We start from the raw sequence: 25,705 nt of genomic DNA, 5'->3' as shown, positions 1-25,705 counted from the left end.
GAGTCTTCATTAGGTAAAGAAGAGCCAGAGTTTGGCTGTTGCACTGCAGAATTATTTAGCTCAGGAGGAACTCTAAAGTCTCTAGGGTCAGGCCTCCTGCTCACAGCGAGACTACCTTATCCAGCTGCTCAGGGCTTCACTTCAAGCCTTGAGAAAAGGAGGATGGTTGTCCTTCACTCAGGACTTGAGAAATCTCCAAGGATAGACAGACCCCACTGCTCTGGGTGCCTGGCCCAGGGCTGTCCCACCCTCCTGGGCAGGGAGCCTTTCCCAACCTGCACCTTGGAAGCCCCAGTTTGGGACACCTGGCACCACTGAAAGGTTGGCTCCATCCTACTTGGAACTGTCCTTCAAGAAGTGACAACCTCAGCCTCCTCTTGGCAAGGCCAGCCCAGCCCAGCCTCCATGATCTCTCCTTGGCCCCATGCCCAGGTGAGGTCCATAGTCTCCAATGAGTGCTCTCCAGTTTCTCCACATCCCTCTTTACCTGGGGCCACCCCACACATGGCCACCACTGCACTGGGTACAACAGCTTCCCACAGCCTGCTGACCACATTCCTAGGACAAACCACATATGGGGTGATGTTATGTGACCAGAGCCACTGCTGCCCTGTATTCAGCCCGGTGCCCACCATCATCTACACATCCTTTCCAGCAAGGCTTCTGCCCAGTCATCACCTAGCCTCTACTGATGGACTTTTCACAAGATTTTGAGCTGGTTATGCTTAGGTCACCAGACAAGTTTTACCCGGTGTACAGCCAAGCAGGATCTCATCTTCCATTTTATTTCAAAGTTTAAAAGTTTGCTAAAAACCCCCCAACTCAGTACCAGTTACAAACATCCGTAAATACTCAAAGACATCCAACAAAACCCCAAATCACGTGAACACAGATCTCACCCCCAGGGCCCCCCTCCCCACTGTCTCTGCACCTCCAAGGACTGGGTGAGAGGAGGAACATGCCATGCTCTCAATCTGGAAGGGCAAAGAGCATATTCCTGCTGGAGATACTTCCAGAGAAAGACTATCTTGTCAGCAGCCCACTGAGGAGTTAAAGAAGGAAGCTATTGGCTCTAAACATTACCAGCAGTGAGGAGGGAAGATTCCAGTCCCTCTCACAGCCAAGGACAGTGAAACCACCTCATCACCCATCAGTTCCCAACAGGAGAGCTGCCCAGGTTGTCTGCGGTGTCTGGAGACCACTGTGCAGCCAACAGTCCTCGCTCTGGTTCTCGGCTGTACCTCCTGGTCCTGAGAGGGAGGGGTGGCTTGTTAAATTCCTTTCCAGCCACTTCACAACTCCCACTAAGGGCCCAGAGAACAGCCAGGAGGTGGTTTTAGCTAGTCCAGCTGCCAAAAAAAGGTCCCGAACATGGGGAAAGAGGTTCCTTTTGTCTCTGTGCAGCAGTTCCGGCAGTTCTTGTCCTCTTTGTCTGCCCAGGCAAGCTCTGACTTCTGCTTCAGGACCGAGCAGAGCTGAGACTCATACCCACTGTCCTTTACATTGACATGTGTCCTTTGGAGCAAGTCCCTGTCCACAGACTGAATCCTGCCATCCTGGACACTCGTTAGTGTGGAGAGCAGCTGGACATCCCAGTCTGACTCAGAAGAACTTCTGCTGAAGTCATGATCAGCCCGTGCATTATGTGGAAGAGGCTGAAGGAGCCCAGGGCATGGAGCCTGCTCTTTGCTGTGGCCTGGGAGGTCAGGTAGTTCGGGTGCTATTTTTTGTGCTGCTCTGACACAGAGCAAGCAGCAACATCTGGCTTCAGCCACAGGCAATTTTGGAGAGGGCAACCGGCCAGGAGGACAGCTGGTCTTGCTCATTGTGCTCTCCAGTTCAGGACTATTCATATTTCTGTGTGTGTTTTCATTCTCCTCTCCGAGCTGCTTCCCTTGGGAACTCACGTTCACTCTGCTCCAGCCACGCTCGCTGACAGTGCTGGCTGCTGCAGCCTCTGTGGGATCAAAACCCACAGACACAGCTTCAAGGGAACCCAGCCGTGACGCAGGGTCCCCAGGGTTCCCACAGGGGCGCAGGTCCAAACCAAGGGAGCTACGAGGTCTGTTGGAGAGCTTTGTGCTTAGGGGCAAGCTGCCAGCCTCCACCACACTGGGCAAGCCTGGCTCAGACATCTGTCCCGCACTCTGTCCACCCATCCCACCATCCACTGGGTTTGTCTGCTTAGACGGAGAGAGGTCACTACCCAGCTCCAGCCTGGGTTTCTTTCCTACCTGGGTGCTCTGTCTGGAGGAAAGCTGGCGTTTCCTGGAGGCAGGCAATGCTTGTAGAAGATGGCCGATAGACCCAAGCACTTGCTGTTTATGAGGTTCAGATGAAGAAGCAATTGCCTCTCCAGCATGAGTGGCTGCTACATGTGTCCTCCAGCCCAGGTCAGGAGCCAAGCCCAAATCTGTATCCCCCACTGCAGACTCCTCCGTGGTGCCAGGCACAGCACAGACCCCTCTGGTGAGTTCTGCTCCAAGAGGCAGCCCCAGAGAGCAGTTCTTAGACAACCCCCCTTCTTCTCTGGGATTACTGACCCTGTCCCTGGGCAGGCAAGGGGAACATCCCTTAGTCTTCAGGCCATGATCATGCTCAACATCAATTAACAGTTCCACAGCACCCTGCTCAGGCTGCTCCCTTTGCTTTCCCAGCTCCGCTGTCAGCATCTCAATTCCTCCAGTAACTTGTTCTTGAGGCACTAAGTGTTCGTCTGTCAGGCAGGACGGAGGTACCCTGAGAAGAACCATCAGTTAATGCTCACTCTCTAGGCCTAGCAACACCCTCCCCCCAGTGAGATGAAGTGTTTTTTGCAGTGCAGGGTGTTTGAAGCCCTTGCTCAGGAGACAGTAAGAAATTTTAGACTGGTGAGGCTCAGCAAACAGCGATACTGCTGCTGGCAGAGGAGATGGGCAGCACGAGTGCTCTCTCAGCCTTCTCAACAGCCCAGGGCCCAGGCACAGGAGTGCTACAGAACAGCAGGGTTTATGTCAGATGCAGGGAGAGAAGAGATGGGCTCAGCTGCCTTTTCTAGTTTAAGAGGCACTGGAAGTCCACAGGGAGTTCCCCGAAGCAGAGAAGACACAGAAATGCAAGAACATCTCCCACAGCTCATCTAAACCTTGCCTGGCAGGCGCCAGGTTGATCCTGCAGTCAGCCACAGCCCTCTGCTCCCTGCTGGCTGATTGCCTGACACAGGGCATGAGCTAGGGACCAGTACCACAGCAGCACCGAGACTCAGGCCCTGTTCCCATGAGCGTGCTCTGTGGCACCATACTGCTTTTCGGGTCCAGGAGTTACCAGACTTGCAAAGACTTACTTGGCTGACTGCTCCACAAAGTTGTTGGTGAGCTGCGAGATGACATGATCCACAGGGGCGTACTGTGAGTCGTCCAGTGCAAACTGCTTGTGCTGGGGGCTCTGGAGATGCTGGAAGGTGGCAGAGGCCCTTTTAGCAACACTTATTCTTTCATGGGAGGGAAATTTGCAGTAACAGCCACTTCCCACAGCCTAACAGACTAGAGGACGAACAGCCTTTTCACAGAGCTGTTATTTGGAAGCAGATTTGGGAAACATAGGCAATGCTGTTAACCCCAGTTGCTTACAGTGAGTATTCTGTTCCCATAGACACCTGCTGATGAGAAGGTTGTGTCTATATCTAACAGCAGCCTACAGCTTTCCCCAGCAGCTAGCAAAAATGCAAACTCCAAATACATACTGTCTATCACTAAAGGCTGGGCTCTGAAAGCCACATTGTTTGGCATCTTCCAGGAGATAAAAACCCTCTTCCCACCTTTTTAATCAGCCTGTGCCCCCTGACTGCTCTGGAATAGGCTTCTCACCTTACAGATCAGGTAGCGGCATGATCCTTGAGGCTCTCCTAGCCCCAGAGATGAGCATGTCATGCTCCAATCTTCAAAACCATTGTTTGCACAGGCCAGAAGTTCAGAGCACAGCTATACTATGGCTTTCATCTATGAGGCTGATCCTACGAGATACCACGAAGGCTGTATGTATAGCAATCTGCCTTCCTTCCAAAAGGGTTCATACTGATAATGGGCACATCATGATTAACTAAGCTGCTGAGTGGCCCCTGTAACTTTTGCAAGGAACCAGGTCCCAGGGGAGCCTTTACCTTCTGCAGCTCTTCAAAGGTCTCTTGGCAGCACTCACAAAATCCCCTCTTTTTCTTTGGCACAGTGACTGGTGTGGATTGGGGGCTCTTCTCCCCCTCGCTGCGCATCGGACAGCCCTCCACACCCCTGCAAGGTAATAGCAAAGATCTTCCCTGCCCTCACTTGACAGCATCAGCAGGTACCCAGCTGCCTGCATAAGGGCCAGGGAGGCAGTGCTGCCTTTTATAACTACAGCTGTTTAACCCAGAACAGGGCTCCTTTCACCTGCACCCAGAAGGCAAGTGGTTCTCTAAATCCCAGGAACCAGCAGGGCAGCAGTTAGCAGAGAAGTTGGGTTAAAAACTTGCACAGAAGGAGCTACAACCTACCTGGCTCTGCAAGAATTCGAGAGGCTTTTCAGAGGCTCAAATGGGCTGGAGCTTTTGGGTGCCAGGAAATTCAGGTTGGGAAAGCTTTTGAACTGGTGATGGAAGGGTCGGAATTGCCTGAAAGCAGCAGATCAGGACATCAGACTTCTAGCAGTGATAGCATGGTTAGAGAGCTGTCCCCTCCTCAGAGGAGCTCAAGGTGCTGTCTCATTTATGATGGGATACTGGCCATTGCTGTCCTTTCATTTGGCTGTTCCAGAGATTTCCCATTTCCCACTGGAAGTCCTAAACCTGATTCCCAGTAACAGCACTGATGGGGGGGATGTTTTGGACAGAAGGCAGGCTTGCCTGCTCAGGTAGAAACCCACCTTTTGCCCCTGAGGCACAGCAGCAGCAGCCAGTGCAGTATTTTCAGCTACACAGCAGCATGGGAAAGTTTTGGTTCCCAGACGATATCTCCCTCTTCACACTTTCTTGCATGCAGCATGTAAAACCTAATATTTGACTCTGCAGCTGCCTTAAATGTTATCTTCAGAATAATTAATTAATGCTCTGGACACTGTTAGAGTTACAGAGTTGTTAGAAACACCACAGAGATCAGATCCCCTTGGTGCTGGATGCTGTAATCAAGTTACAGGCCCTGACCTCATGTGTTTCAATCTCTTTCCTCGTTTCAGAGGGCTCAAGCAGATTAAGTGACCTGCCAAGGATCACAAACAGAATCCGAGCAAGGAAGTAAACTCTGTTGTCAAGTCTCGTTTAACACCTTTCCCCCCCGCCCCCGACATATGAGCCACCTAGATTGTTTCTCTATACTCCATTTGCCTCCCTCTAGGAGAGTGTCAACTTCCCTGTAACAGGGTCTTCAAAGAAGCCACGCTTTGCCTTGCGGACAGAATATCCACCGCAAATAAAACCAGTGAAGGACTCGTTCCGTGGGAGCCCCTGAAGTTTTAAGGTGAAGGTGTGATATTTAGAAAGACCTCATTTACCTGCTCTGGTCTTCAACCTTCAGAAAAGGAGGCTTCAATTTTCCTGCTTGAAAGAAAGCTGGTTAGAAGTTGCCCTGGCCATATTCCCTACTTACTCATTCATCCCCCAACAAAATTGGGCTACAGAGCCAAGCTCATCAGTACTTCTGACACCCACAAATGCCAAGTGATGGCTAAGTGCAGCCAAAACAGCTCTTTGGGTAATCTACGACAACTCCCACCTCCGGAGTATTCAGTAGGGTGACCAAACCCTAGAGGCAGCCCAACCGTGGACTGTTTCCGCCTTTAAAGAACATCCAACTAAGCCCTTTGCATCTTTAATGTCTATTCAGTCTTATCAGCCAGTGGCCTAAGCCCAAGCCTCCAATTCTGATTTGAATCCTAAAAACTGTCACACATCCTCAACACAACATGCAGCCAAGCACGAGATGAGTTTATAAGAAAGAAATTGCAGCAGCAGTCGCACAAGCACAGAGCTCTGCATCAACCCTTCCAGCACCTTTTTCTCCGTTTACCTTTACACACCAGCCTGGAGTTCAGAATGGCTCAGGCCAGTATAGTTAAGTCAAAGCAGTAAGTGCTGCTGGAGACAAACCAACATGCTACATAGCCAAGCCTAGCATGAGAACTCTTCTCAAGAGCAATATCTGGCCTTTGCTTAGTCCCTGAAGAGGGCAAACAGCAGCTATGCTTCCTGCAGAGGCATAATGTATATTAAGGGAGCAGAAGAAAGCCTCAGCAGTGCATTCAGGAAAAGGTTTTCAGAGCCAAGCTGGGAGAAGAGGCTACCAGGTCCCTCCTGTCTCACAGGTATGTTCAACTCACAAGTGATAACATTATGCTCAGCCTGAAAATCTGAGTACAGATCCGGTTAAGAAACAAATAAACACCAAGGTATTCCCACAGGGCATCTGCTTGACCCCGAAACCAAACCTCTTGTGCCTCCCTTATCGCCTCTGAAGGGCAGTGTTTTGTTTTCTTGTGTTCACGGCACTCAGTGCTATTTTCTCCAAAGAAATTTTAACCTCATCCTCCAGAAAGGCCGAGTCCACCTGTCCTCACCAGTTAGATTCTTGAGCCTCATCCTGAACCTGCATCAAATGTGCTGTTACGTCACTAAAGTAGCTATTTAAGTACAGGATCAATTTTTCCGTGTAAATGCTGCCACATGCTTCGCACTTCTGAAAGCAAGGCCATGTTTAGGGCCCTAGATAAAACTCAGACTGGTGCGCAGGCCGTGAGCTCTCATGGCAGAGTGCTGAACAGTGACAAACGGTTCAGCTGTCACAAGTCCCCAGGCATGGTTCAGAGTGTGCCACAAAGAGCTCTGAGCCTGCAGCAGACAATCTGCCTTATCCGACAGCTTTTTGAGCCTTTTTTCACCACCTTCCCCCCCCAAACTGGAAAATAATCTTCCAAGTGTCACACACAGAATCCAGGTTGGGGTCTGCTCTGAGATATTACTGAGTGTTCACCCTCCAAGGAGCGAAGTCAAACAAGTCACAAATTAACTTACGTCACTGGTGCCAATCTCAGTACCACAATTGGCTCTAGTCTAATTGCAGATGAGAATCTGGTTCCCCCCCTCCTCCCTCCTCCTTTGGAAGTGTTATCCCTAGATTGGTGTCTCAGCAGTACATTTCAGCCTAACAGAAGTGAGTGGGTTGTGAGGAACACGCTCTCCTCTGTAGGATGCATTATTCTTCAAAACTTCGTTTGAGCCAGTGGATTCAATGTGCAGTGCCAGCAGCACAGTTCTCAGGTGCCTCGGGATTCTGGGAGCTGCTCTGCAAACAGTTTATGGGATTTTTAAAAACACTGCCTGAAATCAAAGGCATAACATCCTCAGCTGTATTAATAGGCTGCAGCTAGACTCAGACAAGGAGTTACAAAACCCGTTCAAGAGAAACTGCCTTAACACTTGGCATATTTTGGATTGCTGAAGTTTCAGATGGATTTTCAAATTCTAAACAAGGCTTCTTCAAGCAGCTCCACATCTGAGTGTAAATAGGAGCACAACTTCCAGGCCTACCTTTGCGACATTTTGATCCTGATGCGAGGCATTTTGCCTAAAGGAAAGAGTGACATATTTAGTATGGGAACCAGCACAGGCAGAACTGTAATTACTGATCCCAGAGCAGCAAAGTGAAATTACAGCAGTCTCACCCACCACTTCAGAGCTCCTGCATCAGAGACTATATCACCTACCCCTGATATTTCATCTCCCAAGTTACCTAGAGTTAGTTTAAATGCAATATACAGACTGCCACTCTCTGATCTTATGCCCTACCTTCTCACTGACCTCCACAATGCATTAAAAAATACTTCAGAAAGCCAGTGTACTAGTCACATATGATCTTTGTTTTACCCTTAGTCCCTTAAAGTCAAAATCAGTATTACCTAAGCTACAGATGATGTTGATAACTAACAGCTGCCTCATTCTCATCTGGTTTTACCTCCAGTTTATAAAAGGAAAAAGTCTTTGAATTTTGTCATCTCCATCAATAAACAGAAGCACCAGATTGCCCAGTGTTGGATGAAAACCTAGGAGATCACCCTGCTTACTAGCCCATTAGCACTAGAGGAGCTAGAAGGACTGCTTAGAGCTACCGAGGGATCCTGAGCACCTCAGATTGGCTGGAGTTCAGTCAGTTACCTCTGTCTTCTGGCACCGTTTCCTTGCTCCCGAGGTGGCACGCAGCAGCTGTTGAGTGTATGACAACATTTCTGCACAGGTGGGATGTCAAAGAGCCATAGCTCAACAAGAGAAGGTGAGCTATTCCCCTCCACCGACTGCAGCACAAGTATAACTCCCCACCCTCACTGGGGAAAGGCACGTAGCACCTGAGCCTGCCATCCCCTGGCAGAGCATCACCAATACACAGTTAATTTGCCCAAGAAGAAGGCAAGAAAGAGTGCTTTGAGGGATGGAACCCCGTTTTGCTCTTTCGCAGAGCTGAAGGCTAGCTTCAAGTCTCTGCAGAAACAAGACACCGTTAGGAATTTTGCAGCATGCAGACCAGACCCCGGCATTAGACAGCCCTGACAGGCTTGCAACGCTGCTGCGGTTCAGCAGAGCTGGCTGCTCAGGAACATGTAATAGCAGTGGCTGCCTCCATCACGCACCCAGACAAGCTCAGCCACGGCTGTATGTCACTGTCATTGCACACTCAGGAACCTTTTACTCCAGACCTATTATTAGAATAAGAGTTTCACCATCTGTCTTTCTCGTCACCCCTTCCCCATTCATCACTGAGACGGGAAGCGCCTTCCAGCACAGATCCTCAAACATCAGCACTTCCTAATTAAAAACGACCAAATCCTGCAGTTTCCATGATCTGTACTTCTAGGTCAATTAGTAAAAATGGTCTTTTTGGAACAAATTAATGCACTGACCAAGCTATTAACATTTTCTAATATTACAGCCTCGGTATACTACAACATACTTTGTTTGCTATTGTAAATGTGACAGTAGCATGTTCTGTACGTACAAGTTAATCTGGTTTTTGAAGGGCAGACCTAGCTAGCCATGGCCAGGACGGCATCAGTCAAGTACCGGGTATTTCTTGCAATTTCTTCCTTCTCCTGTACCACACTTGCTACATTACTTCTGCTCCACCTGTCTCAAAAATCACTAATTACCAACAGCCAAATTTCAGCCTACAGAGAAGGATACCATCCACGTGCAAGACCTGGACTCCCCACAGGCGAGCGTTGGCGAGGATACTGCTGCCACTGCAGGTGTCCTGTACAAACAGAGAGGTTTGGCAAGGTACAGCTCAAAGCAGAGATGGCTGTGTGAGCACATGCAGCTCCAAATCTAGTTTAGAGAGATTTTCCTGTTGCCCAAGTGACAGACCATTGCGTAGCTGTTATTAAAATCAGGGCAGAAAAGCAGAAAAGGTTCGAACTCATGCTTTATCTACCCCAAATGAACAGTAGCATCTAGGTCAAATTTTTAATCTCTGCTATAGCATGAGCTTCTAAGTGGGCACTGAGATTCTTTTGGCCACTTGTTATATTAGTGAAAGGACTCCAGGGGAGCCTTTTGCCCCAGCTATGCAGCTTTAGTTCTTTCTAGGTTAAAAATTCATCTAACAATGGGTCTTGTGTTAATAATTGTCTTGTGTTGAGCACCCATACCAGCCCCAGAATCTGCTCCCTTCAGCAAGCAGAGGCTCTGGAGAAGTGGCTGGCACTGGTTCTGCACTGCTCAGCAGTACTTTGAACATACCCAGCTAGAGAAAAGCCCATCCACATGCTGCTCACCTGATTCTTCATGGCCTTCTGTAGCAGTTCCTTTCCCCTGCTGATCAGGGCCTGCAGAGAAAGAAGCCAAGTACTATGTTATAGCAAAGAGCTACCAGGCAGCAGCAAGCTGAGGACAGCACGGCTGTCCAGTAAGAATGATTTCCAATGATACCCGCTCTCCACTGGGAAGGGAAGCCTGGCCAAGACTTCATCTCAAAGACAGCAGGACTGAGCATTTCTGGGGAATGCAAACCGCAGAGGCACCCATTAGGTCTACACTAAGCAGCTGTTCAGCCAAGGCTTAGCTTTTACTGAACAGCAGTGAATAATCCAGAGCAAGCCAAGAGGAAGCAGCAACTTAGCTTGGAGACTCTGCCTGCCGCATGTCAATGGGCTGGCAGGGGTTAGGAACATCCTTGCTAGCCCTTCCTGGGAAGAGAGTCTCATTTGCAAGCCAATGATTTCAGCAAATAGGTTAAGCTTTTTGTATGACAAGTGGATAGCGCTGTGAGCAAGGACAGGGGAACAAACACCTCGAGTGAGTGAAACCCCTCACATTAGCTCAGGCTTCCCACCTGCAGGTGGTCCAGCTCCAGCTGGCAGAGATGCCCATGGCCTAGACTGGGGTAGTAGACTCTCCCCAAAGTCACAGCTTCCAGTGGACACCAGCGTTCAATGCAAGACATTGGAGCTTTGGCCACAAGCACTACTGACCAGAAATCTCAGCCCTGGCAGGGTGAACAGGACTTAGAGAAATCCGTTCTGGCAAGCTGCCCTTGTAGATCTCCTCCCAAGGCAACGGCCTTGCCCTACCTGTGTCTGTGAGCCCACACCCAGAGCCTACAATGGTTTTATCTTTTCTACGTTTCTCTGGCTTTTCTAGACACACCTCTGCATCAGAACAATTGCCTATTCTGTTGGGAAGCCAGCTAAACCCTCTATTTCCTCTGCCATTTGAGCAGATATCCTTGTTTACTAGCTCAAAGCTGTGACGTGCACATTTGAGCAGACAATGATGTGCAGATACAAGGAGCATTGGTATGAATATGAACAGCCAGACCAGGGGAAAAAAAAAAAAAAACCAACCCAAACAACAACACACAACATGTTTGCTCAGAGCAGGAACAAGTTTACCTTCCAACACTGGTCTTAGGTTCTATTCTATAGATCCCTTGGGCCAAACTTTGAGGTGGCCTAAACCTTAATAGCTCTTACAGTGTCTGGTGGCTTCTGGTGAGGTCTGGTATTGTTCCCTTTGGAGGTAGAAGGCATTGAGCTTGTGGCTTTTGCATCTTCTGAAGTCATGCTGCTCTGCTTCTCAGTCCGAGTCCTGGCTTTGTCTCGTTTAGCTTCTTTGTTGCTGGAAACCACGTAGCTGATTTCCTTGCTTAGGAAGCTTTCAGTCACCTGCAGCAAGAGACGGAACAGAGCAGCTCTGAAACTGTCCAACTCTGAGCTGAAAGAGTCCTGCTAAACAAGAACTACTGTCTTTAGCTTAACCCCCCCCCCACAATTAAGGGCCTGCTGAAAGCACTCATTTGTGCAAGTAGTTCCTTCTTCCATTCCTTACTGCTGTCTCCCAGAAGGAGGAGATCCTATGATGCACAGAGAGTGCATGCCCTAGGGATACACTGCAAATAATCACCAGAACCTTCAGACTGAGACTTCCATGATGCTGTCTACCATTACCTACTCCTCCAGCAATGGTTTCAGAAAAAAACAATACCTGAGAAAAAGGCCCTGGACATCATGCATGAGTGTGGAAGAGCTCCGTTCTCAGAACAGAACACATTTTAGCAAAATAAAGTAGAAAGTGAACAGCTGGACAAGAAGCTCCACACAGAACAGGGCAGTAGGGAACTAGAAAGCTGAAACACATACACACACCTTTGCACAGATGCTAGAAGTCCAAGGAAGAGGTGGAAAACCAAAATCTGGGACGCTAACAGTAGGCTTATCAGAAACTCAACAGAAGGCAGACAGTCATGGGGCACTAACACACGGGTATGAAGCCCACAGAAAGACAAAGATCTGAGCAGTCTGAAATCACAGCTGCTGAACAAGCTGGTTCTGCTACGTTACAGAATCCCCGTGGATCAAGATCCCAGATCCACCTGTGTGAAGTACCACACGTGACACTGCAGGCTGCCCTGCAATAGTGACTTGTGTTAGGGGAGATCAAGGGGGCTGCAGGCACAGAGGAGAGTAAATCAAAATCTCCCCATTGAAATAACGCTCCAGGGTGTTACCACCCCTACCTCAAATCTAACTTCAAGACACCACATGCAAGTCCAAGGCCATAAGATGCCCTTAACTTGGTCCTGAACAACACACAGGACCTGGGTTTGGATATCACTACTGAAGAGCACAGATGGTGGCCGTGGTATAATTGAATTCAGTATCTCCACAGGAGCAAGAGGAATGAGAACTCCACTCCCAGTGGGCTGCATTTCAGAGAGGGAAGTGACCTGAGACAATGTTTGATAAGAAACTAGAGGGACAGTCAAAAGGCTAAAATTATTTCCAAGTAATGTGGCAGCTATACATAGAGAAATAACTGACTGCTGGGAGCAAGCAGTTCTCACACTTGAAGATGTACAGCTAAATAAGAGATGCTATGAGGACAGTGTCCCCGAGTGTTGACAGCACATCCAGGGGAGGACAGAAAGAAATCAGCAAGTTCAGCATGAAGGTGCAATTAAAAAAGGGAAAAAAGTGCAAGTCAGCTTCCCCACATATTTACAGCCAAAACATGATCCTGGTGGCAGAGATACAGCAGCAACAAGAACTAAATGAAGATTTTACACCTGTGTGTAGCATTGAAGGATTTAAGGAAGTTTTGGGGGGCACACAAGAAATTCACCTCAGAGATTAAACAGTCTGAAAACCAATAGCAACAACTATAAGGACGAAACTGTACCTAGGAGTCATCAGGAAACTGAAATATGAAACTGATGAACGACCAGCTGCTGGGTACAACCCCTGTCCTCAGTTCTGGCCCAGGTGACTAAAGCAATGCTACTTTTTGAAAGGGCTTGGGAGAGGATATACAGAATTAGTGAGCAATATCAGCACCAAGGAAATCTGGAGAGGCCATGAAGAATGCCATATGGATGCACCCAAACAACAGCTTCACAGAGGGAAGGGTCCAGATGGCTTTTTTGGGAAAGCCATAAGAAAAAGCACACAGCTCCATGACAAAAAGAGACTTGGCTGGCACTACCCTACTTTATGTTGAATTCCCAGAAACATTTGGAAGTCCCACAGCTTCCCTAAAAAACTAGGCTGCCACAGGCTATTGTGAGGGATGAGGGGGAACTTGGCAACCAGTTACCACTGCCCAGAAGGTGCTCCCCATGACCAGGCAACCAGTTATCACTGACTGGAAGATGCTCCCATCACCAGATGACCAGTTAGTACCTACTGGAAGGAACTCCCATCACCATAGAACCAGTTACCACCTGCCCGGGACATGCCCCCACGTCCAGGCAACCAGTTGCCATCCACTGGAAGGTGCTCCCAGGACCAAGCACCCAGTTACGCCAACTGGAAGTCACTCCCACAGTCAGGCAACTTGTTACCACCGTCTGGAAAGTGCTCCCATGGCCGGGCAACCAGTTGCCACCACCTGGAAGGCAGGGGCAAGCAGTTTTTGTAGCAGCTGGTCACAAGCGGGACCGTGCTGCCCAACAACACAGTGAGGGGTCCAGAAAGTCCCAGCAGCGAGGCAGCGGGGACCAGCGAGGGGAGGAAGGCGGCAGGCGATGGAGAGCGGCCTCCTTCCCCCAGGGGCTCCCCGGCTGTGAGGTGAGGCCGGGTGCCCACCGGGGACCGGGAAGGGGAGCCGGGCGGTTGCTTCACGACGCCAAATTCAACACCGGGAGCAACAAGGGAAAACGGCAAGCCATTAAAATAGGAGAGCAGGCAGAGAAACGGAGCGAGATCGGAGGCGGGGGCCGCCTCGGCCCGCCAGGCACCCGGCGGAGGCGGCCCCGGGAGCGAGGGGAGGCCCCGGGAGTCGCCGCGGCCGCTCACCCCGCCGAAGCGCCGGATGACCTCCGCCAGCTCCCGCGCACTCCGCCCGCTCGGCAGGTCGAGGTAGAAGGACTTCCCGCGGAGCGGCCAGGGGGCGGCTGGGCCCGCCATGGCGCCCTGGCGGGGAGGCGCCGCCGCCGTTTAAATTCCCGCCCCGCCCCTAACGGCGGCGCTACGGTGGCCGCGCAGGGACACGCCGCTGCCCGAGAAGGCGGCGCAGCGCGTTCGCCGCTCCTGGGGGAAGAAACGGGGCGCTCGGGGCGGTGGGGCGCGGCCACGGGCACCGGCGAGCCGCCCCGCCGGGTACCGCCGCTCTCTGTCTGCGGGCACGGACGAGCCGATCCCTTGAGCTCCTCCGCTCTCCCGCCGGCGCCGCCATAAGTTTGTCCTCCGCGGCCACCGTCGCGTCTCCCACCCCGTTCTCCGCGGGAGGCCGCGCGCGCATGCGCGGCGGAGGCGGTGCGGCTCCAAGATGGCGGCGCCCGGTGGGGAGGCGGCGGGTGGCTTCGCGGCTTGGCTGGCGGCGCGGCTGGAGGCGCTGGGCCTTGACCGCGCCGTCTACGGTGCCTACATCCAGGGGCTGCTCCGCGAGGAGGAGAGCGACGAGGAGCGGCTGGAGGCGCTGCGCGGCGTCCTGGCCGCCTGCCTGGTGAGGGACGGGGCGGGGGGTTCCCCTGGGTGGCGGCCGGGCCGCGCCGCGCCGCCCGGGGTGAGGGGCTGGTTCCGGCGGGTGTTGCCGCCCGGTCCGCGCCACTGAGCTTTCCGCCTCCCCGCCGGGACTGCCCTACGCCGCCGGGAGGTGACGGGCGGCCGCGGCCTCGCTGGGCCCGGAGAACCGCGGGGGACGCGCGGGAGTCGCTCCCCTGAAGCCCTGGGGTGGCTAACCGCCTTGCCCGGGGGGGGTCCCCAGCACCTCCGGGGTCCTTCTGGGCTCTTCAGGTGTTCGGAGTTTGGGGGGGGTTGTTTGCTGGGCAGAGGGGTTTGTGCCGGTTTTGAGACTGATGGGAAACTTTGGCAGCCGCTGTGGAGCGTGGCTGTTCGTGTGGGGGAAGAAAAGGGTCGGTTTTTGTTTGTGCGGAGGACACAGGGTTCAGCTTGCCAGCTGGGTGGCTTTCTGGTAGTGCCTAAGTGTGGTGTAAGAGCTGACTTTTAACGACAAATCCTTTAGAGTGGCTCACCGGTAGCTGTGTTAGATGGTGGTTGCTTGTCTAGCAGATCTCGTTCCTTGCAGCACAGTGTTGTTTTCCAGGAGTGAGGCCCTTGTGTCAGGCTGGAGCTGGAGTCTGTCTCCTAGCTGGGACAGAGATTAACCATGCTGTCAGCCGTGTGTGGGCAGAGGCTTGCTTCTCCCCCCACCCCCGAAACTTCTGGGAGAGAGTTAGGAGAGTGCAGAAAAGAATTTCTCTTAAGTAGTTATCTCCTTTGGGGAGCTGTAGGGTTTTTACAGTATCTGTGTCTCAGACTGTTGCATAAATGGATGTTTTGTAGTGTAAAACGTTAATGAGTGAGTGCATGCTGCTGTTAACAGTCTGCTCAATGGCTATTGCTGACTTCCTCCCAAAATGTCTGTATAGGAGCGCAAAACCCAAAGGGACTTGGTTGTTATAATCAGCTTTTTGTTATCATAGGTAACTATATCACGTAATTCCTTCTGTTCACTGATTGCGTGCCATTTTAAATTGGTTTTCCTAAAAGACAGAGCACCTCTTTGCTGCCTTCCACCATCCCTTCCCCACCCTGGGGCAACAGCAGTAAGTAAAAGAAGTGTAACTGCAGTAGTGTAGCTTTGTGCCTAAAATAATAGGATAAGCAAACAGTGCATCCTGCTGGCGTCAGGGGCAGAGCAAAAATGTCTTTGGAAAATGCTGTTCTAAAATAGCTGAGGTTAATTAACTTGCCTTCATTTCGCCACCAAAGGCAGAGTCTGTGTCTGATCCTTGACCACACCGGTTGCAGACTCACAAGCCTGAAGTGGGCCTTGCCTTTCACTGTGCATGCTCCTTCCGAGCTCTGAGGTACGTAGTGCGGTGGTTGTCCCTTGCCCCGCAGTCGGCTGCGTTATGTTCTGATATTTCCTCTTTTCTCTTTAGTGCTCAGTTACCCTTCTCGTGTGCTGCCACGTGGTTTGAGAACCAGTGCAGGGTTTTTGTGTTCATCGAGTTCTGGGCTGTCTTTATTCTGTATGTGTTGTACCACAGCCCCCTTTCTTCTCTTCATTTTCTTCTTTGTGACACAGTCACAGCTGACTTTTGCTTTGCTTGCAGTTTTGAGCTGTTTGATTTTTCTGCAATTCTTGTAAAACGTTTTTGTCTCTTGAACCCTCAAACTTTTTAATTATTTTTTTTAGTTGATGCATTCTTTTTCTTTTATTGTAGAGACTATGCTTATTTCTGTATTGACTTTTGAAACAATCTTTTATTTGGTTAATTTGGGGCCTTTCTTGCCAAGTCTTTTATCTTTGTTCTATACACAAATTCCAGGTAATTTTTTCTTTGTTTGTTTTTGACAACCCTCATGAAACTAAATTTCAGGTGACCTCTGCACTCATGTCCATGGTTCCTCAGTCCTGACAATGTCATGCATTAGTTCCCTGAATTTATTCAGATGTAACCATTTCAAATCAAGAAACTTAGAACCGAGATCTATTTCTGTTCAGGTCTTCTCTTTAAACCAGACAGAATCTGTCTCCCTTGTATTTTCCATAGTTAATTTTTGTCTGTATTTACTAACCTCTAAGCCAACATCATTTCTTGTTTGTTTGGGGAATACTTGATGAAAATATTTGGTAGTTGCATCCTCAGCTCTCTGAACTCCACCACTATTAGTAGTGTTTGCTCTTATACGTGGGGAACGAATCTCCCAGAGGCACAGAAGTCAGTGCTCTGCTAGAGGTCTCCATGCAGACTGCAGTCAGATGGAAGGGTGCCACAGCAAATACCCCGCACTGTGTGGCAGAACTTCTCTTTGCTTCCTTCCATAATGGTTTAGTTTCGCCCAGGCTGCCCCGTCGTGTTTCTTTTCTGTTGCTTCATTCGTGTCCATTCACACGCTGTCATCTTTGTCTTTCATTTCTTCCTTTCTCTAGCTCCAAGGCTGTTTTTTCATTGTTTCTGGAATTGCTAGAACATCTCTCGCTTTTGTGTTCTTCTCCCCTCATAGGCCTGCCTCCCCCGATACAGAAATACCTGATTTGTTTCTCATTGCTCAAACCCTCGTTAGAAGGTTGTGCAGGTCTTCTGCCATTCATTTTCCTTCCCACTTGCTGCCATTCCTTTATCATCACTTGCCTTATTTTCTTCCTTCTGCATACTGAAACCAGGTGCCCAAGGAGTATGTCTCTCCCAGCCTTCTCTCCTGGCTTAATATAAAGTTACTTATTGTTTTGCCAGCCTTGATTCCAGCAGGCCAGTATTCCCTGCGTTCAGGGGAGCCCATCCATTGAGGATGATCCTTTTACTATGAGTGTTTCTGGCACTTAAAAACTTTCATGTCTTCCATGTCCTTGAACCATGCTGATTTTCCCTACCTTTTCATGACTTACTGTGTGTCTGAGGGCTGGAAGGTTCCCTCTGACTGGCACTTGGAATGATGTTTTGGTGCACCTCATCCTCGTTGCTGGTCCCCTCATCCAGCATGTGTTCCTGTGAGGATCCCAGTGTCATCTCCCGGTGGGAGTGGGGTCGGTGGGTTCTTCCAGACCTAAACCACCCGTTTTCGTACCTGATCTTAGCAGATTAGGCATCATCCTGTCCTCTGGATCTACTCTTGTTAAAGGCATGTTGACTTCTTAAAATGGAGTCTGATATCAGTGGGAATTGCAAATCCTTCGTCCTTCTGCTGTTTCTCTGATTGCAGATCACCTCCTCTCACAGCCTTGAATATCCCGCGTGTTTGTTCTTGTAGCATGTCCTCCCCAAACCAGGGACCTTGTTCTGTTGTGTGTACAGCCATGAACTATGCTCGTAATCTGGGTGCTTGGCCGCGTTGTGTGATGGCTGTGTGTCAGTTCTCCTGCTGTCTGCCTGTTACACGCAGAATTTTGTGCTTAGCTGTTGTAGGCTTGGGGTAGGAGGACTTTACTCTGAGTTGCTCTTTATTTGTATTGGAGCAAAAGGTGGGAAGATTTTTGTGTATGTTTTTATCTCCTCGTCTGTCCCACAGTTGTGGAGAACTCAACTTTTCTTGCTGTCCCCCATGCAGGTGAGCTTTCTTCTGCTGGATGGGTAATGTTTTCAGTGACAATCTGTCCTGGAACTTGAAGGTGCTTTTTTTAGGTACCTAGTGCCCAAATTTTCAAGATGAGGATCCTGAACTTGGTGTCTTTTTGGTGGAAAGTCTGTGTGCAGGGGATTGGTGTGCTCATCTTTGAAATGCCAATTCCTGCACACCTGTTTGTGAAAGATGGGGAAAGGGGCAGATGGCGGAGGTCTGGTTTCTACATACCTGTATAAGAAATTATTTTCTAGGCAGAGTTTATCAGGTTTTCTGCCTCCCAGAGCTAGCTTTTGGCATAGGCAGGGTAGGCGATGGTCAAGGCTGGCAGAACAGCTCTAGTAAGAAGTCGCCATTGCTTTGCTGTTTGATTTGTCCCTGCTTGAGTGCAGTGCTGCTGACCCAGGAGAGCAGGATGACTGTAAGGATTTGCAGGCAGTGCCCGGATCTAGCCTGAGCATTAATAGCTGCAATGCACTGGCCAGACCTGCCAAGGTACAAGGGAAGAGGATTTCTCAGTCCCAGCTGGCTCATTCCTTAGGTGTCCCTGGCCACCTAATTTACATTTGGTATCAGCTCTCCTCAAGTGCCTCTGCCTCTCAGCTGCTGATTTTTCCTAAGCAAACCCCATATAGTGTTAATGAGCAGAATAAATAAAAAAATATTGACACTTTCTGCCTGTTGTACACATGTCTTCCCACTGAAGCGCTCCTGGTTGTAACTCTTCGAAACACTTTTTTTTATCAGGATTGTGTTTCGTGCCTGGATTCAGCTTCTGTAACCTGAACTCACGTATTGGGCAATTCTTACAGGAATGCTGTGACCGCAACTGTTGAGATGTGGTAGAGTAGTGTGTCTCCTGTCCTCTGCTGGAACTTGAATTAAGGTGTTGATCAGTCCCCTGAGAAGCTGTACGTAGGCACTGAGCAGAGAGCTAGTTATGGTGGAGCACCACAAGCGAAGGATCTGGTGATGGGAATACCGTCCTGGTGCTGGTTGGGTGCGTTTCCTTTCTCCCTGCAGTTTAGTCTTCCTCAGTAATGAACAACAGTGTGAATGCATTCCGCTGCCACCTCTAGATTGTGTTTAATGCTCCAGGCAGGTCAAGGGGGACAAGAATATCCCTGCTGGCAGGAGGAGATGGTCTATCAGTACCATCAAAGTGGTTTCAGCTCCATACTGGCCCTGACCCATGTTTTATCCAGTCTAGTTTATTTACTTTATTGAGATTGGCTTGGAGGTGGACTTTGAGTAGCTTCTCTGCAGCCTTGCTCAAGAAGAGAGATGATGCTGGGCAGTAGATTTCTAGAGCAAAGATACCCTGATTGCCTTTCTTTGGTGTTTGTAGGGCTGTTGCACCTACAGAGCTAGCCACTATGAAACCAGTGTGTGTTGTTAGAGCTGTATCGTGAAAAGTAAACCGCCGCAGTGTTACGGCATCACCTGGCGTGGTGCAGAGCTGTTGGATGGCAGCCTTGACACCTTGTGTTTGCCTAGCAGGTCAAGGCATTCTCTAGTCCTGAGCTGTGTCAACAAGTAAGTGCATTGCATGACTTGTGTCGTCCCAGGTTAACCAAAGTCCCGTGTATGCATTGAATGAGTAGATGTCGTGTGAAAAGCTGTATCACTTGAGCTTATTGCTGGGTGTTCAGATTCTTTGCAGCTGGTACTTTTCATATCTGATTCATGCTTGTTTAAAGCAGACCAACTTTGTTCCAAGACTGAGAAGTCTCTTTTCCCTTACTAGGAAGAAGATCTCTTAAACGATGTTTGCAGGGAAGTAGTCGAGAAGTGGTCTGAATCTCAGATTGTTGACGCCAAAGAGAAAAAAGAAGGTAGTGTCGCTGCTCGGTGTGTCTTTCCTCGTGGTATGAGTAATTTGCAGGGCCTTCCCAAGATGAGAACTGTGTGTTCGTTCTGTTAGGAGTTAACACCAATGCTGCTAATATGTTTGCAGATCTGACTTGCTTATCATTGCCATTGCTGCTTATTTACTGTTTTGTCTTGAAATATGACATGAGGATGAGTAGTTTCACGTTTAGCTGTCCCTAGCATTCTACTGCTCTTTGGGTTCATAATCCTGCAGAGGAAAAGCTCTCTTTTTTTTTTTCTTTTTTTCCTGTAGGATTTTTTCAATTTCCTTTCACAAAACACCTAGGGCTTTCTCTCCATTCAATGCTAGCAATGTAGCGATGGCAGCTAGCGCTCTGATGGTAGATGCAGTTATTATGATGTAAAATGCCTATGCTACTTCAGTTTATGCTAGTTTGGAAAGCAGGTGTTGTTAATACAACTACAACTGCACCTATGGAGAGCTGTGCTGTCCCTTCTGCTGCTGCTCACCCCAGTACACATCAGGAAAGCATCCTTATTTTCTCCTTCAAAATCTTCTCTTAAAACTGTCCTTTTTTTCCATAAATGCTTGTAGGGGGGAAGCTCTGTGAGGCTGCTGTTGCTATACTAATGCTGCTCCTTTCCCAGTCATGTATATAGCCCCACTGTTTCTTTGTACCCTCTCTGAATTCATCCCTCATCTTCAGCTGTTGGCTCGGGAGCGAAGACCTCCGTCTTGTTCTTGTTCATCGGGGGAGGCTTGTTCTGGTCATTGAACAGAGCTCTGGAGTACAATGAAGTCATATGCTGGAAAGATTTTGCTGGTTTAAGCATACTGCATGGATCAATTAATTAGTCATCTTCCAACTGCACGGACCTAACCGTAGCCTGTGACAATGTAACATCCCTTTTGGCTAAATCCTGCTTTTTGTTTGCTTTGCATTTTTTTGTTGGTTCTGGTTGCAAACAGAATATTGTCACCAACTGATGTCATTCTAGAAGTAGTTCTCCCAGTGAGCCCTTATCGTGAGGCCTGTGTTTATACAGCGCTTTTCTTGTCTAAACCTCAGCATTTCACAAATATCACTCACCTCCTCTTTATAGATGAGGTGGCTGAACCACGCAGTGGTTCAGTGGCTTTCCCTGAAAATTCACTGAAGTCTGTCCTTGGCCTAACCTTGCCTTTGGCTGGGGACAGGGAAAAGTTAGGCTATTCTGTGCATTAAATAAAATAAATCTCTCTTTTGGGGACATGTGATTGGAATTGCTGGAGCTGCTGCTGGACTCCTCCTGCTCATACCATTGGTTACCTGCAGGGGTTTTTCTTACTTGTCACAGAAAGAAGGTAGCAGTATGTGTCTAGGTGGTTAGAAGTGCAAGGATTTAATTATTTCACTGTGGTTCCACAAAAGGATAAATCCCCAGTGAAGTCAGAATAACAGAATCCTGAGGATAAGTTATTAACAACCTAAAAAAAATTTGGTGTCAAAACCCAAATGTCATTTTAAGAAATGGGCAGCAGAACTTCCATGTTGAAAGGTTAATCAGCTGTTTGTTTCCCTAGGTAGGTAGAAAAGAAAGAGTATTAAACTCATCAGCCACTTTGGGTTTTCAGAATTTCTGTTTGATGTGGTTTTAAGTATGTAGTTAAACAAACATATTTAGCTGCTTTTAACCAGAAGACAATGCAATTGGGAGTAAAATGGATTTTCATTAGCAAGAGTCTTATTATTTCAAAGTTTCATCGTGAAACTTCCCTTGCTCCAGGAAAAATAGCACCTGATCATGGCTGTGTGCAGCATGGGGGAATTCCTCCTTGTGAGGAGAAGCTGGTGTCACATCGCCGCATCAGACACCGCGCTGGCCTGAACCGTCCCCTCGGTGGCTCTTCAGCAGCACGGGCTCTCTCAAGTCTGAGACTGAATTCCCCAAAATGGCTGGCTCATTGTGCTCTGTGCGTTGACAGCACCACTAGTGACCTTGTGAGAAGGCTCGTGGGAGGAGGGGAGGGGGTGAGGCTTCTCCCTTTAGCTCTGTGCATTTGTCCCCAGCGACAGCTGTCTCCCTGCAGATGGGACACAGCCTGTGACAGTGGGACGGTGCCTTTTGGGACTGCAGATGTAGGAAGCAGCAGTGTGTGGCATCTCTTAGCTGGGACTTCACTGCTATGTCTGCAGGGACTGACTGATGCTCTGAGTCTTCTCCTTGCCAGATGAGATCCAAGCCATTGCCAGCATGATGGAGAAGCAGGCCAAGATTGTGGTGAAGCCAAAGGAGGTGTCCCAGGAAGAGAAGCAGAGGAAAGCTGCCCTCCTGGCCCAGTATGCCAATGTGACGGATGAGGAAGAATATCCTTTTCCTAACCCAGTTGAGACTTGGTGCTTTAAAGGACAATGTTTATTAAAAATCTCCTAAACCAACGCCCTCCCCGCTTTGCAGTGCCTGGTGGGGAGAACTGGGGAAACTTTTCAGTCTTCCTTCTCCATGATAGAATAATTTCCATGGAAAAAAGCATGGAAGCTCCTAGTTTGTGGAGTGCCATGAGCAGATGCTCCTTTAAGTATGTTTCTCCGCCATTTCCAACACGTGTTTGGCTGGGTAAGGTTTGCCCAGTCCAGGTGTGTTGCAGAAGAGGAGTGAATCACCTCCTGGTAGCTGTGCACAGTAATTTATGTATTGAATTTATGTCTTGCTTTCTGGTGAGAAAACCGTGGAAAAGATCCTCTTTAGAGAGAGTATGTGTAAAGTGGGAGAATTTAAAGTTAACTCTTCCTAGTGCTGAAGAACAAGTTCTTCCTTGAAGAGCAAAGTTGAATAGGAGGGAATCGTACCTGGCACTTGAGCAGCAGGAGGGAGCTGAATATGGGGGTTTGTGCTTGCCTGGTCCTTGATTGTCTGCATTAATTTTTAGCTTCTTCCTTGTGGCTTGATAAAATTATTTGACATGTTTTGAGTTAAGTGTGACTGTCTAGAGGCACAAGTTAATTACTGATGTCCATATTTCCTTAATTCTCTCACTGGTGAGGATGAACAGGATGGATCGACTGCAACAGCAGTAAATATTGGATCAGAAAAATGTATCCTTTGAATTCTCAATGAGTTGGGCTTTTTGGAAGGAAGGCAGCTTCCACGGTGAGCTTCCCATTCATCCTTATCCGTGTTGATACTCCCTGTTTCTTTAGGGCCACCTTTTAAGTTTGGTGATTCATTTTTCTTTTCATATAGCCTGACCTTGCTCATAATGAAAGTTAGAGGTCTGTCTGCTCCCTGCCCTGTGTGCACAGCTGAGACTGATCCTGTCATTCTCTCTTCTCTCTATTCCTTCCTTCCCTCTTCTACCCTCTCTGAAGCTTCACAGAACATGCTTATTAATAAGGATAATTCTTAATGTTAACTGGTGTCCAGAGAAGTAAATCACGTCAGCAATTACTAAAAGTGCAACAGAAACAAAAACTACTGTGACACTCATAAGGCTGTGGTGCAGCTGAATGTTAATGGTGAACAAGGACCAAGTATCCCATGTTTTTCTCAACACAATAATTTGGGACATTCCTTGAGCTCAGCAGCTGGCAGGTTTAAGATGGAAGAAGGTTGATGGTTAGGAGGAAGAGACAGCGGAGGAGACGCCCACTTGCTCTTTCTCATGCTATTCCCAAAGCGTTTCCCACTAGTCACTGCGGGAGGGAGGACACGAGACCGTGGTGATCCTTGGTGTGAGCTGCCTCATCCATTCCCACGTCTGCAGTCTTCCTCTGGCCGGTGGGACAGGCGGAGCTGCCCCAGCCAGCGCTGTGCGGCACTGTTCCCACCCCATTAGCTGGGACCAGCTGTTAGGGAGCTACTGGGATGCCTTGCACCTGCTGGCTGTCAGCTCCCTGTCTTGGGGGTGTCAGCTGTAATCACAGTGTCTGCAGATATATACACATATGTACATGTATGTATATGTAAAAACATACATGTCATATACACAGCTGTCATGAATCCACTTGAGGAAGCTGTGCTGTATGTGTTATTTTTCTTCCCATTAGGTTTGTAGAGGTTTTACAAATTTTTTTACATATCAGTCTTAAGAACCTGTAGGCAACTTGATTTTTCCAGGAAAAAAATCCTTTCCTAGAGAGCGTGTATTTACCCTACATGACTTTTCTATTTAGAAAAACAAGCAGAGATTCCTTTTTCTTTCTCCATTCCTCGTTCCCAAATTCCTTACTTGCTTGGCGAGGAAGGTGAAGAGGGGGGTAGAATAAACCAGCCCATGTGCGGCTTCAGCCAGAGCGTTGTCTGCCCTTAACACACCACCAGCGCTGTTCCGAAACACAAACGTGGAGGATGTCTTGAATGCCAGGAAGCTGGAACGGGAGCTACTGCGAGATGAGTTCCAGAAGAAAAAAGAGCAAGATAAACTCCAGCGAGAGAAGGATAAGCTAGCCAAGCAGGAGCGGAAGGAAAAGGAGAAGAAAAGGACACAAAAAGGCGAGCGGAAGCGATAGCTGGGGTTTTCCCATTGGACTCTTAAGGGATAAAATTAATGACAAATATGGGGTGTGTTTAAAAAGCAGCAGAAATTCTGGGCACGTGGCTGGCGAGTGGTTCTTTGGAAGCGCTTCCTTTTTTCTTTTTTTAAATTTAAAAAAATTTTTTTTTTTTTACATAGCAGAAAAGAAATTTCAAGCACCTCCTAAACTCGAAGCGTGCCATGTGCTTGTGGTGTCAGATGTCCCAGTCGGTTATTGTGGCCAATGTCTGTACCAAAGAACGGTGAAGTGATTATGTCCGTGTCTTTAAATTGATTGGTTTTTACTTCTAGCCACTTCAAGCAAAGCAAAACAAGATGTAGGAGAGGGCTTTCAAGCTGGCTGCGTCCTCCTGCCGGCCTTGGTTTGCAGCAACAGCGTGTTAGGATTTGAGAACAGAGCAGAGCCCCTTTCTGATGTGTAATTAAGGACATGCTGCTACAGGGCGAATGTGAATTTATTTACACTAGCCTTGAAAAACGTATTTGCAAATACATGTATTTATGCTGCCATGAACAACGCTATGTCTTCGTTCTGGCTGACCTCAGTGAGGGCGAGTGCTGTTCTGCAGCAAGAGAAAGGAAATGTTATGAAATATATATGAGTTGCAGCTACGAGACTGCATCACCCACAGGCTCTTGGTGAGGTAAAGGCTGTGCTGATTTGAGCATCAGCCGCAGCAGTAGCAAATCGGTCGAGTCCTTACACTATTTTAAGACTTCATGCTGGTAGCTGGAAAATGGTGCTCCCCGATGTTTCATGTAGGTGAACATTGTTATTTCTATGGCAGTTGCCAGGGCGAATGCTTTAATGCAGGCTCAGCACTGAGTGGCTGTAGGCGACTTGGATGTGCTGGGTTTACAAGCTAGTTGCTCTCACCAGGCACAGCTGCAAGTGGGAGCTGTCTGTGGGGGCTGAATGCTTCTCTTGCCCCAAAGGGCTTGTTACTTGCTGTTTCCGGCCGTTTTCGTGATGGTGTCACCTGCCTCTGGAGAGAACACTAATTTCTGTAAACTGAGTGTGAAGGAGGAGCTGCAGCACTTTCAGGGGTGCAGAAGGAACGGGCATGCCTCGCCCCTGTGCTGCTTTGTGCTCTGGCTGTGGTTTGCTGGTGAGGTGCGCCTCTAGCAGCAGGCGGATCCTGAGCTGCTGGTGGTGCCTGTCCCCATCGCCTGCTTTCAGCACCAGTCTGATTAAAGGGTCATGCCTCCTGTTTAATTAGCTGCTGCAAGTGTGAGTATCTAACTGCTTTATCTTTGGACTTGAATAATAAAATTGGTTGGCCAAGAAGTGGGTTCCTCTCTGTCTGTCTGAACATTACGGTTAGCGATTGCGGTGCCTGGTGGTGTGGTGTGGGGGGC

At 48.9% G+C, this 25,705-nt stretch overlaps 2 protein-coding genes across 4 annotated transcripts; one reads left to right on the top strand and one right to left on the bottom strand.

Annotated features, from left to right (window-relative positions):
* Positions 1-742: 742 nt before the first annotated feature.
* On the bottom strand, positions 743-13,931 carry DBF4B (DBF4 zinc finger B). Of its 3 annotated transcripts, none has more exons than XM_052784959.1 (11): positions 13,786-13,931; positions 10,966-11,157; positions 9,769-9,819; positions 9,176-9,245; positions 8,156-8,226; positions 7,532-7,568; positions 5,500-5,545; positions 4,508-4,624; positions 4,139-4,265; positions 3,323-3,432; positions 743-2,739 (listed from the first exon to the last, which is right to left on the bottom strand). In XM_052784959.1, exons 1-11 carry the CDS (start codon positions 13,894-13,896, stop codon positions 1,341-1,343), a joined length of 2,331 nt encoding a protein of 776 aa, XP_052640919.1. In that variant the 5' UTR covers positions 13,897-13,931; the 3' UTR covers positions 743-1,340. The 3 variants fall into 3 exon arrangements, with proteins under 3 accessions (XP_052640919.1, XP_052640920.1, XP_052640921.1); XM_052784960.1 differs by having other exon boundaries at positions 5,500-5,542; XM_052784961.1 differs by lacking the exon at positions 13,786-13,931 and having other exon boundaries at positions 10,885-11,097.
* Positions 13,932-14,229: 298 nt separating this feature from the next.
* On the top strand, positions 14,230-25,634 carry CCDC43 (coiled-coil domain containing 43). Its single transcript, XM_052784958.1, has 5 exons — positions 14,230-14,434; positions 19,745-19,832; positions 22,043-22,178; positions 22,849-22,907; positions 24,133-25,634. The coding sequence occupies exons 1-5, from the start codon at positions 14,258-14,260 to the stop codon at positions 24,318-24,320; spliced, it is 648 nt and encodes a 215-aa protein (XP_052640918.1). The 5' UTR covers positions 14,230-14,257; the 3' UTR covers positions 24,321-25,634.
* The last annotated feature ends 71 nt before the right edge of the window (positions 25,635-25,705 follow it).

The sequence above is a fragment of the Harpia harpyja genome, chromosome 4, assembly GCF_026419915.1.
Source record: "Harpia harpyja isolate bHarHar1 chromosome 4, bHarHar1 primary haplotype, whole genome shotgun sequence".
NCBI classification, from domain to species: Eukaryota; Metazoa; Chordata; class Aves; order Accipitriformes; family Accipitridae; genus Harpia; species Harpia harpyja.
This window is presented reverse-complemented; position numbering and strand designations above follow the sequence as displayed.

What these genes read in the sequence shown, in the direction of transcription:
- DBF4B (XM_052784959.1), bottom strand. Translation starts at nt 13,896, where the DNA reads ATGGCGGGCCCAGCCGCCCCCTGGCCGCTCCGCGGGAAGTCCTTCTAC. An exon ending in ACCAGAAGCCACCAGACACT is followed by an intron (nt 9,820 to 10,965) that starts GTAAGAGCTATT and finishes CTTTCTCTGCAG; the next exon opens with GCCCTGATCAGCAGGGGAAA. An exon ending in CCTTTGAAGAGCTGCAGAAG is followed by an intron (nt 3,433 to 4,138) that starts GTAAAGGCTCCC and finishes GCCACCTTCCAG; the next exon opens with CATCTCCAGAGCCCCCAGCA.
- CCDC43 (XM_052784958.1), top strand. Translation starts at nt 14,258, where the DNA reads ATGGCGGCGCCCGGTGGGGAGGCGGCGGGTGGCTTCGCGGCTTGGCTG. An exon ending in AATGTGACGGATGAGGAAGA is followed by an intron (nt 22,179 to 22,848) that starts ATATCCTTTTCC and finishes TAATTCTCTCAC; the next exon opens with TGGTGAGGATGAACAGGATG. An exon ending in AAATATTGGATCAGAAAAAT is followed by an intron (nt 22,908 to 24,132) that starts GTATCCTTTGAA and finishes ACACACCACCAG; the next exon opens with CGCTGTTCCGAAACACAAAC.